At 42.0% G+C, this 16095-nt stretch overlaps 2 protein-coding genes across 2 annotated transcripts in view; both read right to left on the bottom strand.

Annotated features, from left to right (window-relative positions):
* The window catches only part of tgfbr2b (transforming growth factor beta receptor 2b), a 233139-nt gene that overhangs the window by 104639 nt on the left and 112405 nt on the right, over positions 1 to 16095 (bottom strand). The window lies entirely within an intron of this gene.
* The window catches only part of LOC141779609 (dolichyl-diphosphooligosaccharide--protein glycosyltransferase subunit STT3B), a 68329-nt gene that overhangs the window by 25138 nt on the left and 27096 nt on the right, over positions 1 to 16095 (bottom strand). The window contains exons 2-4 of the mRNA XM_074654503.1: positions 5616 to 5724; positions 2929 to 3216; positions 619 to 684 (exon numbers count right to left, since the gene is read on the bottom strand). Coding sequence (XP_074510604.1) covers positions 619 to 684; positions 2929 to 3216; positions 5616 to 5724 — 463 coding nt within the window. The remainder of the gene's footprint in view (positions 1 to 618; positions 685 to 2928; positions 3217 to 5615; positions 5725 to 16095) is intronic.

Raw genomic sequence — 16095 nt, 5'->3', positions numbered from 1 at the left:
CATTAGGGTTAGGTTTGGGACATGAATGTACTACGCCTGTCATGATGCTACTACTTACAATATAATATTGTCATTTTAAGACCATTTTATGCCACTGATATAATGATAATATAATAGCATAATTATGCAAGTACTCGCTTACAAAAAAAACCTTCCTGTTTATTCTGACATCATATATCGTACGATAAGCTGATATCACAAAAAAAAGAAAGATATTTCAAGTCTATATATTGTGCAATAAGTCAATAACTTTAAAATGATCAAGTTCGTCACGTCCATCTATCGTACGATAAAACAATAACTTTAAAATGATCGAGGTCATCATGTCCATACATCGTACGATAAATCAATAACTTTAAAATGATCAAGGTCATGTCAATATATTGTACGATAAGTCGATAACATAACAATTATCTCATCATGTCCACATATCGTATTATAAGACGATAACATAAAAATGATCGAGGTCATGTCCATATATCGTATTATAAGTCGATTACTGTAGAATGATCAAGGTCATCATGTCCATATATCGTACGATAAGTCGATAACATAATTACCGTAACAGGCCCAGAACGTAAAATATATAACAAACATTTTTTGTGTGTGTGTTCTCACCATGTAGAAATAGGAGAGGCAGCATCCGATGGCCCAGAAGACAGATCCCGTCTTCACCGACTTCACCTGCAGTTTACATAACAGAGCATTAACCACCACACACAAACAAACACACACACACACACACACACACACACACACACACACACACACACACACACACACACACACAGTCAAATCTACATCAACTGCTTCCATTAAGCTGAGACGCTCGGTTCGCTATTTTTCCTCGAGGATTTGCTGCTTACCCAACACGACTGTCTGAATTATTCATCATGTTTCCCTCTTTAATGACCTGCACAAAGCAGAGCACCGTGTCCTACACATCTTTACCTTCCCCGGCACAGAACACAGGAGCAGCTAACGAGGGCTTAACGAGGCCAACGAGCCCTGACTTAACGAAGGAACGGGCGGGAGCCGCTGTTATTGGCGGGATGATGATTGGATAAATGGAGGAGCTGAGCCAATGAGATGTGGTGGATGGAAGGAGACAAGAGAGAGAGAAGGAAAGTTGAGGTGTATGAAAGAGGAAGAGAGAGAGAGACACGAACGGGTAGAGGGGAAGCAAACACTGGAGACTATTATTAAAGTCTATCCTGTGTGATTTATAAAGGATCTGTTTAAAATGCAGAGTATAGAAACAAGGCTTAATGTTAATCTGAACCAGGCTATTCCTTGTCTATACATGCCATCAATTAACAGTAACTTCAGGGCTTCTGGGATAGTGGATTCCTTCTTTAAGTCTCAGTGGTATACAAGGAGGGTTGTAGTTGATCATGTTTGCTAAGAATAACATTAACCCATATAGCTACATACACAAACCACTGAGGGATGAATAAATGTAGAAGCAGATAGAGACATCTGTGGTTAAAGGAATAAAAAAAGATCATATGTTATGTCTATCTACAGACTTTAATGCGCATCATGAATGAGACACGGAGACATCTTTTGTGAAAATAAAATATGGCAAATGTGGTCAGTGAAACTACCCTGGTTAAAATAAAATCCATTGGCAAGTTGGTTTATCTGCTCCTGAAATGAAACATCTTAAATCAACACTTCACATTCATTAGGTGACCTTGTAAAGCTATTAAGGCATTTTCTCCTAACATTTTCCTTTATCTAGTTTTACCTTGAGGTTTAACTTCATACTTTCAGCAGTAAAAGTCTGTTATGTTCCTTACTAAATCTGAATTAATTGATTTTCTAGCTACTTGAGGGGCAGCGAAACCAGCTGAAAGCACTGCATCCGTAAGATTATCACCTTAACAAGTTGTTATAGCAAACATGATAGCAAATAATTTACTATTTACACATCTAGCAGATACGAAGCAGCGTCAGCTTTCGTTATGGAGCTGTGTTTCGGCACCGCTGTCTAAAGTCAAATATTCCCTCTACTTTTCGCTCTGGTTTGGTCTCAACAACCAAATCCTGAGAAAAAACTGTGTCTTTAGCTGCTAGATGATCCTCTATATTCACCAGCTAGCCGCTAAATGTGTCCGTCTGCCATTTGGTGCCGGGCAGGTAGAGTACAGTGGATTTGTCGGAGATCTATCACAAAAAACAGCCGCCTGCTGTGGCTGGAAACGAGGTTAATGAGAGAGAAATAGTGAACTGGAAAATACAAAACAACTAAAGCTTAGAAAGGCTGAGAGGTGCCTTTTTCTGAGGGAAATTGCTCCCGTAGTTATATCTATGCACATACTGTATGTCTCCATGCTTGCATGTGTATGCATATATTTCTGTCTGTGTGAAGCACTTTGGTGCAAAACCTGTTTGCTTTCTAAAGTGCTATGTAACTTCAAATTTCAAAATTAGATCTCTGAATCTCTGCACCTCTATTGTTCAGTTTCAGCTTCCTGAAAAGGGTTTCCCCATTTGAAAAACAACTGTGCCAATCATGGCTTTGTAGACCTCAGATCTTCTTTGTGCTAGAGTCGGAATAATGGTGACGGATAAATTGCCTAAAAATGGCAACTAGTGTGGATGAGATCAACACAGCTGTACAAGTTAATTGCTCCTGGCAACCACTACTGCAGCATCTGTGTCGACTGAAAATAACTTCTTGCTACTAACTCGTTACTACTTTCATATTAAACACAGTCATTTGAATCATTGTAAATATGAAATATAGATTATTGCAGCTTTAAGTAATTGTAGGAGAAAAAACAGTGTTGCAGCCTGACTATTTCACTTTATTCCCCGACTTCTACCAAAGAGCAGCCGTCTGAAACAGCGCTGAGAGCTGTTATAAATAGCAACATAATGGACAGCCAGGACTAAAGCCTAATAAAGTATGTATAGGCGTACCCAGAGGTAGTAGGTGAACTGCAGGGCAAAGATGGCAATGCCTTCATTGTCGAAGGAGCCGGCCACGGAGCGGGAGATGTAGCCGGGGACGATGGCGATGAAGCAGGCCGCCAGCAGCCCCGCCCCCTGGTTCCACAGCTCCCGGGTCAGCAGAAAGGTGGAGATGGAGGTCAGGCCGCTGAACACCGGAGCCAGGAACACACACACGTCCCGGATGTGGACGGTGATATTCAGCAGGTTGAGCACGTAGTGGATGAGGCCCGCCGTGACCATCAGGCCTGGGTAGACCTAGAAGAGGAGGAAGGGAAACAGATGGGAGGGTGAGGGAAGAAATTATGCAGGCAACCCAAAGCTAATGCTTCTGTAGATTTTTCTAAGAGTCAAGTATTATAAATAGGGCTGTCAAAGTTAACGCGATAACGCGTTAATGCAGATTCGTTTTAATGCCACTAATTTCTTTAACGCATTAACGCAATTGATCTTCCAGAGGTTGTAACAGACTCAGTTTTATAGCTAGAGTGAAGATACTGGTATGAAACTAGAAAACCTGAGGAATCCATTAACACCAACCATGTCATACTAGTTTGTCACAAGGGAGGTAAATATCTCTCCAAACCTTCGTTAAATTTTGGCGAGGAAAAACTGTCATGGCCATTTTCAAAGGGGTCCCTTGACCTCTGACCTCCAGATTTGTGAATGAAAATGGGTTCTATGGGTACCCACAAGTCTCCCCTTTACAGACATGCCCACTTTATGATAATCACATGCAGTTTGGGGCAAGTCATAGTCAAGTCAGCACACTGACAGCTGTTGTTGCCTGTTGGGCTACAGTTTCCCATGTTATGATTGATTTGATTTGTGTTGTTAATTGATTTCCAATAATATATGTATATATATATACGTATATTTGCATAAAGCAGCATATTTACCCACTCCCATGTTGATAAGAGTATTAAATACTTGACAAATCTCTCTTTAAGGTACATTTTGAACAGATTAAAAATGTGTGATTAATTTGTGATTAATTATGGACAGTCAAGCGATTAATCGCAATCAAATATTTTAATCAATTGACAGCTCTAGTTATTAATAAAGTCTGAATAGCTAAAAAAAAAGATCTTGTTTTCATCTCTCCCCCATGTAATATGCATTTGATGTGATGAGAAGAGCACCAATATTGACAAGCCAGCAAGAGTTCTGAACAACTGAAAATGCTGCTTTATGCATTTTTCCAGTTTCTGCGACTGCAAATCATTAACAGCTTGAATGAGCAATCCGACAGTAGAAAAAAAACAACAATCACATTACGAGCTTGCTGCTAGCTCACAAAAGATGTGCTTTTACCAGCCTGCATCATCAGCTCGACAGCCAAAGTTCTGATGACAGCAAATGTTACTGAATTTCCTACACACGAAACAATCTGCTGACTTGTTATTTGAAAAAAACACATTTGAGTTTTCTTTATATTGAGGATGACAGCAAAGCCGAAGTAAACAGAGTTAAGAAAAAGTCCAAATCAAAGTGAGAAATGGAAACTTCAACTATTGTTTGCAGTTGGGTACTTCATGTTAACATTTTTCCAAATAAAAATAAAATAAACTGTTTAGTACAATTTTTCAATATTAAACACTACAATAAAAGGTGAGACTGAGTGGTAGCATAATACTGCAGGTTCCTATGTAGAGAATTATCTTTGTCCTTTATTTCTTTCCAATGACGTAATGCAAAAGGGTTGCTTCAAAGTGAGGTGTGACGATTCATCGATCTGGATCGATGTATTGATACAATGGTCAACGATCTAATATCACAGATGCAAAGAGAAAACATCAATACATATCATCTTTAAGATGCGCCTTTATTTTGAAATGAGATAGAAGAACATGTCAGCCTGCTGCGCCGTGCTGCTCCGCAAAGCTTCAAATACTTTCGAATATTTCTCACCCAGGCTTCGAAGCCCAAAAATCGGGCCAGCCCTATATAAAAGTAACTGATTGTGTTGAATGGGCATATGATATTGTCTCATATTGAGCGCAGGCCCCTGAATTGAATCAAAATCGTATCATGGCAGGCGTTGTCATATCCGCGAATATCGTATTGTCCGGAGAATCTATATAATATCATACTGTGATGAAACTTGTGATTCACACCCCTACTTCAAAGTCAAAACAACATACTAAAAAACTGATGTGAATATCCTACAGTAAGTGCACTCTGGAGAACAGATTAGCCCAACAATGGCTCTCCATTCATCAACCCATATAGAGAGATCGCACAGAGAGATGTAAATATAGAGGAGGAGATCGGCATTCAGAGATGAGTTGTAGTGTAATGACGTGTTAAAAGTGACCCCAGTCGGTCTGTCCTTTGGCTATTATGAAGACGGATCTACTTTATGTGTTGTATGAGTGCTCCCTGCTAACTCCCTGCCTCTCCCCCAGGAGCTGTTCAACCATCCAGCTATGCTTACCGAGGGTGTGAGACGTGTAGCTGAGATTGAGTTTAAGAGGATGATTGACGATCCATCACAGTAATGTGACTATTGAGCAATAAGGACAAAAAAGGATGGGGCTGAGGCAGAAGGTATTTCCCACACTTGCACAATCCTTCCCCAACCGTCGAATACACACACACACACACACACACACACACACACACACACACAAACAAACAGCATCAGAAACACTCACCGTGCCCCCTACTATCCTGCCCAGAGGGTACCATGCTCTTTCGTCAAACCAGTTGAGGAACTCATAGAAGCCGTTGGTGGTGAGATGGTGAGTAGACCTGTAGTTGAACCTGTAACATTGAGACAGAGGCAGAGAGAGGAGGTCGTCAGACAGACAGCTACAGAGGACACTAGTGTCTCATTGAAGTGAGTAAGCTTGAGTCTGGCTTTAGGTTTTACCAGAACTGTCCCTCAACTTCAATCAAACCATTCAACCTTCAACATAAAGTGAATCAAAATTGATTTAATGCAAATTTGTCCAACTGCAGCACTTCTATTTTTAATCCACACACACACACTTTTTGAGTAGATTTTTTAGGTGTACACTTAATTTTTGGTGCACTTCAAACAAACTTGTTTGTGTTTGCCTGATGTCCTAAGGCCAATGTCCTAGTGTGAATGTTCCTGTTCCATCTCTGAAAATTACTAGATGATTTATGGTGTGTTCACACTAAACGCAAAACAAACTTTTCACACAGCGCAATTACATACAAAGTCAAAGCAAAGATGCAAATGGACGCAAATTCGCGGAATTCGCTTTGTCGTAAAAGCGTTGAGATTCTCCACCTGTCGTCACTGATGTACTGACGTTGAATCAGAAATGGAGGACAAAAATATTGTAGCCGTCTGAGTGGCACCCAGAGCTCTACGATAGCACCTCATATTTGTACAGAGACCGGACAAAACTGTGTGTATAAATGTAAGTCAAACTCGCACGAGTAACACAATGCAAAAATTTGCTTTGCATTTGATGTGAACACAGCATAAGGTAACCACATGCAGCCCACAAGTTCACGTTAGCATATTAGCTTTCCTTCAGCCCTCAAGTAAGAAACTGAAAAACATTCTTCTTACAGGGTAAACTGCAGAGCAACAAGACAGCTAATAAAGCAGCTCTGCTGACCAGTTGTGGGTGGACCAAGTCACTCTTGCTCTGCTAAACACACAGCAGAAAAAAGTAGGAAAAGTACAAACACGGTGCACCAACCGAGCTGGCTGAGGAAACGTCGACATCACACAAGCTCCAACTTTGAGCATTTAACAGAACTTAAAAGTTGCAGAGCTGAAAAGACAACACAAAGAAACTACAAAGTCCCAGCTATGAGCAGGGTTGAAAGTTATGACTGTGTCACAGCAAAGTCACAGCATGGAGAAGATTTCAGAGTTGCAATACCATAGAGGCAAACTGATGAAATAATATCAACATGAAGAACCGTAGAATAACTTCTACCAGCAAACTGACAAGACTGAGGATGAAGTTATAACAGGCCTGAAGAGAGAAGGGATACAGAAGTTCCCTGAAAGTCCTGGTGACATCTGTGCCACAGCTAGCAAGCAGCTGCAAGTACTATAGATGTGACAACAAGAGAGATGTTTAAAACTGAAAATGGCGAATAGTATTGCTATTAGGGCTGTCAAAATTAACACCATAACACTTGACAGATCTCCCTTTAAGGTACATTTTGAACAGATAAAAAATGTGTGATTAAGTTACGCTTAATCCTGATTAACTATGGACAATCATGGGATTAATTGCAATGAAATATCTTAATAGATTGACAGCCCTAGTTAAAAGTACTGTGATGTTTGTATCCGCCGGTGAGAACTTCATCGTACCACAGGGTGTAAAACTTTGAGTTTAGAATGTATTGGAGTAAAGAGCACAGATAAAACTAGACTGTGATACTGGCTGTAGCTCAGCATTCAAGCAATTTACAGTTTGGTTCTTGAGACGCCATCAGCACAGAGAGGTTTGCACTGCATCTGACTGAAAGGCCTATAGTGTGAGGGGAGGGATCATAAATACATGTATTCATTGACAGTCAGTTCATGTCAGGTCAGGTCTACAGGGGAAGAGGAATCAGAGAAGCACGGTGAAAGGCTGGAAAAACCTTCACTGTTAATTGACAGATTGTTGGGAAACAGCACATTCTCACACCTCCGCAAATGACTGCAACCTCAGCTAACGGCGGAGTAGACACAAGGCTTTATTGGCATTTTCTCTTAGACACCCCGAAAAGAAACAAAGAACAAAAATCACCAGGAAAATAACTCCCCGGGGGCTTCATTTGCCCTTCCTTCCTCGCACTCTACCTTCACCGTCTTCTATTTCTCAAGTTGTTTACAGCCACCGAGACTTTAAGAAGAACAATCCGACTACAACCTCGTCTGTAATTAGATGGGCCCGGTAGATGGAGTGCAGCTATTGTACGAACCCTGCATCCAGCCTTCAGACAGACTGTGCTGATACACAAGCAGTCAGTCTGCTCGTCCCCAGAGCTTTTCCACAAGTATTTAAGTGCTCAATGGAAACTGTCCCTTCATGAAAAACAGGAATTTGATGGAGGGATTGCAGCATATGGCTTGCTCAGCCCCCTTAGGAGTGAGTGCTAGATTGAGAGTATGTGCACGGGTGTTCATGCTCACTCTTGAGGCTCAGTTATTTGATTGAAAAAAGAGGGGAGAGAAAAAGTGCCCACACACACACACACACACACACACACACACACACACACACACACACACACACACACACACACACACACACACACACACACACACACACACACACACACACACACACACACACACACACACACACACACACACACACACACACACACACACACACACACACACACACACACACACACACACACACACACACCATTGCGTTTTTGGTGTATTGACGGACTACCTCTCCTTTTCCTCTCACAATCACGGTCCCAGAAAGAGAGCAATATCTAAAGTGTGGACAGTGGACAGAAGAAACACTCACCAACCACACGTAACTCTCTGGGTGATGGGCTCTTAAACCTTTTCCAGCCTGGGTCTGAGACGAAGCCATATTCTGTCTCAACCCCCATGGGATTCAGCTCATTAAAACACAAGGAAGCTCTTTTCATGTGCAGACTCACCAGAAATAGGCTAACTAGCCTTTCTTGAGCCAGACAAGGACGTGAAATTGACTCCAACTGCCAAACAAATGCTTTTATATTTCAGCAGTTGCTGGTGAATTTGTGTGTCCTGCCAGTCTGCATTAGGGATGCTAATTTAGATTTTTTTTCTAACTGATTATTAACCGTTAACCGACAATATTAGTACGTTGCATGCAGCTGTGCTGTCGTTTTAGTGCCTAACAAGCCGCCCAGCTGGTTAAATCCATCATTTATTGCCAGCTGTAGTGTATGAGCACATTAGACTACGGAGTCCCCAGTTCACCCGTCCGTGAGAGAGTTACTGTAGTAGCCGTGACGCTGCATGTATTGTCGTGGACACCTGCAGCTACGTTAGTCTCCACCGCATCATTTAGTTTAGCTGCGAAGTTGTCAGCTGTTTGTCTGCCTGGCGTATTCAGTGAGCTCGGCGTAACTTTAGCGAGTCCGGTCGAGAGACAGAGCGTGTGTGTATGACGACGGTGTACTCTTGTCAACCCAGCGTAACGTTAGCGAGTGTCCGACAGACCATGTGTGTATGTGTTGCGGCGCTGAGTGTGGGGTTGTCGGTGGCGTTACAGCTGTGAACGTAACTGTAGCAGTGTTTGTATAGTTTATTTCTCGGTGAATAAATGCTACAACTCCTCAAGACCCGAGCCAAGCTCCCTTGTCTTTCTTGCCAGCCGCCCGCTGATTAAAGTGAAGGCGGTTGGCAAGTTAATTACTAACATCCCTATTACCGTATAAAAGGTCAGTGTGTAGACATAGTGAAATAATTAAATTTTGCTATTTTTTTGGGGCTTGTTTGTGAACCTCTGCAGAATTCCTGCCTTTGTAAATCATTAAATTGGTTAAAATTCTTAATGTCGGTTAGCGGTTAAACGGTTGATTATTAACATCCCTAATGGCAACTACAAAATATTCTCCAGGTTTTAACAGTGTGAGTGTAAAAGAGGTGCTAGAATGCCTGTTTGTGGAGTAGAGGGCGACCAGGAACCGATGGATCAGTAATAGATCGGGCCTCTTCTAATTATATTAAATCAGTGATCAGTATTGGTCCTAAAAGGCCTCATCGAAGCCTCCCTATAGGGTATGAAACCAAGTGAGGAGTTCAGAGTAATATAATACTCAGCCAGGGACTGCACATAGTGTTCTACTTCTGTCGGGCACACCCCTACGTGCCTGGAAGATAAACTAATAAAGCAAATATACAATATATATATAGGATGTAGAATATATTCAGATGGCCATTTGTTTAATCCCACAGAGAGAAACCAATGGGCTGTTTTCTTCAACGTTTTTCACTTAAATATATTGCTGACAATGCATGAGAGATTTTGTACAGCCTCAAATCCAAAAGCTTCCATCAGCAGCAGCTTTCTGGGTTAAATATGAATACGTCTCGGGAAGCAAAGCGCTGCAGCAAAAACACCAATCATTCTCTGTCATTAGACAAATTAAAGTCTGTAAATAATTCAGAGATACAGCTGAAAGCTTCACTGTGCCGAGGTAAATCTATTCTACCACAGGGCCCCCGTGTGGGCCCAGTGTAACGCACTCCCTGGCCCCCCAGGGGGCGCACGCTCCAACAGTGAATGAAAAATAAAAAATGCAAGCATCTATTGGACTAATCACCATGGCAACACTTGTAGCAGCCTGCCACTGCATATAGAAAATCATTGAGTGTGACGCATATCTCTGAGCTGAATTTGAATCATAAATTCCTCGGGGCGAACATGTCATTTTACCTTAACAGTAACTGTAGTGGCCCTTTTTTTTGCAGGTCACCCTTTGGTGATTTGTAACTGCTGCAGTGCAGTGGCGAGGTTGGGGGTGTAAGTGATGAGAAGTGAGGTCTCATATATTGCTAAAAAAAAGCACCCTTTATATATGTTGGTTTTCTGATCAGGACAGGGTGACGTTAGATTTGGGACTTGCCACACTGCTTTATCATGTCTGATAACAAGCTCCTTTGCCAAGCCTTTCTCTTCCCCGTGTGCACACTGACAATTGCTCCGCTGCATCTTTAACACATGGCAGATGGCCAACGAGCAGCCGAACTGAGGGCTGAGTCACCCTTTAATGACCCGTATACGACTATCTCTTCCAAGGACGGGAAAGGCAGCGGCAGCCTCTGCAGGGTGAGCGTGCTCCCCGCTGGTTTCAGATGGTGTGTGTGTGTGTGTGTGTGTGTATGTGTGTGTGTGTATGGGAGCCCGACACGGGAAGACTGATAAACACACAGCTCTGAAGAGATGACAGGAGGTGGCATCAAAGAGACTAACGCACAGCTGCACACTTCCATCACACACACACACACACACACACACACACACACACACAGCTAAATAACTGTATGAACACAGGGGCTGATGTGCACACAAATAAAAGACATGCACGCAAAGATATTTACACAAAATGTTCCAAAATAAATAAAGTGTTGTGGATCCTGACGGGCAACGTTAAGACTGAAGGACACAAACTTAACAGAGTTAAGATGAATGTGTACTGCCTACTAACAATGAAGCCTCCCAGACAATGAACACCTAAAACACGTTACCTTCTTTTGACTTGTGACTATAGAGTGCTCCAAGGTTGACTTATTTTTGTAGGCCAACCAGGAAATTAGCATCGCCCTGGTTCCCTCGACAAAAAGTAAATGTGACGTTTACGACACTTACACGTTTTGTTTCATAAGATAATCTTCACAAATGAAAGCCACTTTTAGGATTTGTTTAAGCGTGAATGCAATCGCTAGAAGTAAAAAAGCTAACGTTAAGCTATAAACGAACTACGCCACGGTCACATGAACGTTGAGTATACACAACGAGGCTGTAAAGGAGGACTAGTCGGCGTGACGTTTAGCATCATTCTCCACAGCTTCTGTGACACTGAGATGGCTCTCCTTACCCCCATCCAATCCTTCAAATCCATATTTTCATTCCATTGACATCAGGACAGGAGAAACTCTACACATTTTCCGACTGAAACCTCATCTGTTCAGACTGCACCTTGGCCCATAAAAAAATAATAGTCTTCCGTCTCTCGCTCCCTCTCTTTATACTCTCTAAATGTAGTATTTGAAGTGGATCCGCATATTTGATAAAGTTGATGTACTTGCATGATTCTTGCACTTGTACATGGCTGAATGCACTTATTGTAAGTCACTTTGGATAAAAGCGTCGGCTAAATAAATGTAATGTAGCTCGATCCATTTATAACTGTGGGCAAATGGGTCATTAGCCCAGCCTGAAGAGGAAAACTTTACTGGATTAGACATCAACTGTAAAAACTTTAAATGGACCAGTGTCCATCTAGTGGTGAGGTTGCAGATTGCAACCAACTGAATGGAGTGCTCCAGGGATGTAAGCTTTGTGGCAAACAAACGTTTATGATACTTACACGGTTTGTTCCGTAAGATAATTTCCACAACTGAACACCACTTCTACGATTTTTGAAGCATGAATGCAATCGCCAGAAGTAAAAACACAGACCTTATTTCAGGCATCTAACTAAAAATCCATTAAAAAAAAAAAAACGTCCAGATGAGGGAACCGGAAGTGCTAAAATGCTAACTCATTTCCGGGTTTTAGGACTCATTCCTGTAGCACTCTATACCCCTCTACTCCAAATACTAATACTAATGAAAACATAGTTATGATATTATATTCCATTTCTGCAATTGGATCCGCCTGAATCCTACACACTGGACCTTTAACATCACACAGCAGTAGATGATTAGCCGCCAATAACTTGGAGGTTCATATATAGCTTTTTCTAGCCATTATTGCCAAATAAAGTTGCTTTTGTTCACAGCATTTTTTTTGTTCTAAATACAGGGAAGGAACATGACCACTTTGTAACACTGAGTGAAAAGAAAGTCACCATACTGTTGAGCATACCAAAATAGTAACAGTATATTTCAACAGTCAGCCTGGACTCCTGGGAAAAGTACTTCAATTATTTATTTTTCTAATGGTGGGTGTGATACACAAAACGCTGTATTGCTATAAGCTCTGTCTGAGAAGGACCATTAAACTAACTAGCTCAACATTGGGTCAGGATGAGACAAACAGATATGTATTATCCCTGAGAGGAAGATTGAGCTGGCACAGGCAGCCATAGTTTCATACCATCACAGGACTGGAGGCAGGAGTCACAGGGCAGCAGGCCAAAGTATTCTGAGCCTGATACTGCTGGAGGATGGAGAGAGCTAACCACATGTTCAGAGTGGAGTGGGCAGGGGGGTCAGAGGCTCAGGGTAAAACAGATAGAAACTATAATAACCTTTTTGTTCACCTATCCTTGTAAAGCAGCCATGTTGTGTAATTGGTCAGTGCTCTCTGAATGCTCGATGAGATGGGAGCAGCCTCTTCTCCTGCTTCTCCATCTGTCCCCTAAATCACTCTCATCATCTCTAAACTCCACCGGCCCCATTTGAAGTAAAAACCTAATTTCACAGTCCATGAAGACGTCCATGTTTGAGAAGGCTGGGCTGAGATGTGATCGACAGAGAGAGAAGAAGAGAGGAGGAGACAGGAGTTTAGTAAAGATGGATGTAGAGGGGAGCAGGAAGAGTAAAGTTAGGACTAACAAGACTAACGCCATCCTGTCAACCCAGGGATGATAGAAAATGTCCCCGATAATGCTACTCTGGGAACAACAAATCTGTGTTGTAATCGGCAGGAGGAGCGCTAGTTAACGTTAGCTGTTAGCAGCCGGTGGGACGCACAGTCCGACTTGGCTAAATAATAAAGCTAACAGCTAACGTACAAAGGTTGTAATTCAAAGTTACATTATGATGCGTTCAAGCTCTATTCAGTAAAAATGATTATTGGGCGAAAGTCATCAAGATGTGTTCAAATGTGATCTTGTGAAATGTAGTTTTTGGCGAGCAACTTGAGGCGGATCATCAGGGATCAATTATTATAAATTTGCAAAAAACAGTATGCAAATGGTAATAAAGGAGTGGATGTTGATGACCATGGGATTTATTGTTTTGTTTTTGACCGTGGTATCGAATTGGGTATCAAGAATTGTGGAATTTCACTGGTATTGGTATCAACTAGGTTCAAATCATAACATGGCAAACTGCAGCCCAACAGGCAACAACAGCTGTCAGTGTGTCAGTGTGCTGACTTGACTATGACTTGCCCCAAACTGCATGTGATTATCATAAAGGGGAGACTCGTGGGTACCCATAGAACCCATTTTCATTCACATATCTTGAGGTCAGAGGTCAAGGGACCCCTTTGAAAACGGCCATGACAGTTTCTCGCCAAAATTGAGTGTAGGTTTGGAGCGTTTATTTGAGGTTTTCTAGTTTCATATGATGCCAGTATCTTCACTCTAGCTTTAAAACTGAGCTACAACCTAAAACGTACTAAAACATTAGTGATGTTAAAACTAATTGGGTTAATGTGTAATTATCACGTTAACTTTGACAGCCCTAGTACAAACAAAGCATCCCGCTTCAAATGTAATATCACAAAATACCACAAAGACATCTGTGCATATCTGTCTGGACTAGCGCGGCAACTAATGATTACTTTCATTATTGATTGATCTGCTGAAGTATATTCTCCATTAAATGATTCATTGCTTGGTCTAGAAAATGTGGAAAATGTCCATTAAAATTCCCTAAAGCCCAAGGTGGCATCTTCAAATTGCTTGTTTTGCCCAACCAACAGTCCAAAACCCAAAGATATTAAATACACTCTATTTTCAGTCTTGGGAATAGAAAAATAACACATGAATGATTTTACAATAAATAAAAAGAATGGTTCAATATCTGAATCATCATGGCTTAGAAGAAGTGACGTTGCCCACAACTGATTTTTTTTCACCCCCACTGGAGGAAGGAGTGGGTGAGCTGAAGCTGTGGAGCAGAGGAAGAAAAGAAGCGAGGCAAAAAAAAACACCCCACAGCAGGAAAAAAATGGAAATGTAATGAATGTGTAATCTGGCTTTGCTGCTTATAAAAAAATATAAATTACAACAGTGTTCACACCTGTGTATCATTACGGAAACAACAGCACTTAGAGCTTTAAGTGAACCCAGGAGCAAAACTGGTTCTCACGATCTTAATTAAAGCCATACGAAATGTTTGACGGGGAGAGAGACTGATCAGAGCAGAAGAACGAGCTCACAGGGTGGTGAGTGAGCAGAGACTCGTCTTTTTTTCATGTGATATCCGAGTCACACGACAATTAAGCAAGTGTCTTTAGCAGGGAGACACAAAAGCCAGTATAAAGACTAGGGGTGGGAAAAAAATCGATTCTATTCTGCCCGTGTCGGAGGTTTTTCGGCATGTTGAATCAGCAGCGGAGCCCGTCGGTGAGAGAAATCACTCTGATTGGCTGTTCAGCTTAAACAAATCAGTGTGTGAGAAGAGAAACGGACTTGAGGAAAGCAAACCAACGAGTAAAGTCGATAGGGGAAAAACACAGAAGGCTCTTCTCATTTTTCATCTTCATCTCATCCGATTGTTCCAATGCGCGGATATTTTCCCAACGACGTGGCCTTCTGGTATGAAGCTAAGTGGTAAGTGACTACAGCTTGTATATCCACCGTCCTTGGTCTTCTGGTTTCCCTTATTGAATGACGAATACAGACTGCCGCCGCCTACTGGTGTGGAGAGTTATTTCCTCTCACGCAGGCGCTGAACGTACGTGGTAGTTGGCCGTCAGCTGTAGTCTTTGCGGTGTGTTCGAGAGCCAATTTTTGGCTGAAACAAAGGCGACGTGAGGCGACTCAACAGGCGGCCTTCATCTCTGCTTGTTCTTTGATATCGGGTTGGTGTGTCCGGGCCTTTATAATAACAACCTGAGCCTGTCGGTGGCAAAAAATAAGCACTTTTAGTGAACGTAACGTTTCACTTTCGCTGCTCACCTGCCCTCGCAGCTCGTTTCATGGCTGCCTGTTACAGCGCTCTCCCTCAATACTGGACCAATTTCAGAAATTGTTGTCCCCATTAATCACTTAGACGCAAAAACATGGGTTGAAAAATACTGAAGTTACCTTTTAAATGATGTGCATGAGAGGGAAAGCTGAGAGAAAGACACACAGAGAGGAAAAAGGAGTGTGAAGAATTAGCCTTCTTCCACATCCCAGGTTTTGTTTGGTTTTGGTAGAGAAGAGAATCAGAGCCAGAGAGTGAAAACTAAGCCGGTTTAGAGCCCAGGGGAGGAGAGAGACCTCACACAAAAGCATTTATTAAAATCTGGTGATGTCTCATCAAAATCCCACAAATCCTATATTGCGGTAAGCGGGGGCAGGCGAGGAGACACAATGAGGATGACTGCACCGGAGTACGACTGGCTGATTAAAAAACAACACCCAAGGTGGCGTATATAGGTACGAACCAACACGCTTTCCATAAGTCAAATAAATCAGATCAAACAATTTCCAAAGTAAATCAACCTCAAAACCTTCTGCTCAGTTTGCACCTCGGAGGCGGCGGACAAGATAAGGGATCATAGTTGTGAAAATTACCACGGACGTCGG

This window comes from Sebastes fasciatus, chromosome 12 (genome assembly GCF_043250625.1).
Source record: "Sebastes fasciatus isolate fSebFas1 chromosome 12, fSebFas1.pri, whole genome shotgun sequence".
In the NCBI taxonomy this organism is placed as follows: Eukaryota; Metazoa; Chordata; class Actinopteri; order Perciformes; family Sebastidae; genus Sebastes; species Sebastes fasciatus.
This window is presented reverse-complemented; position numbering and strand designations above follow the sequence as displayed.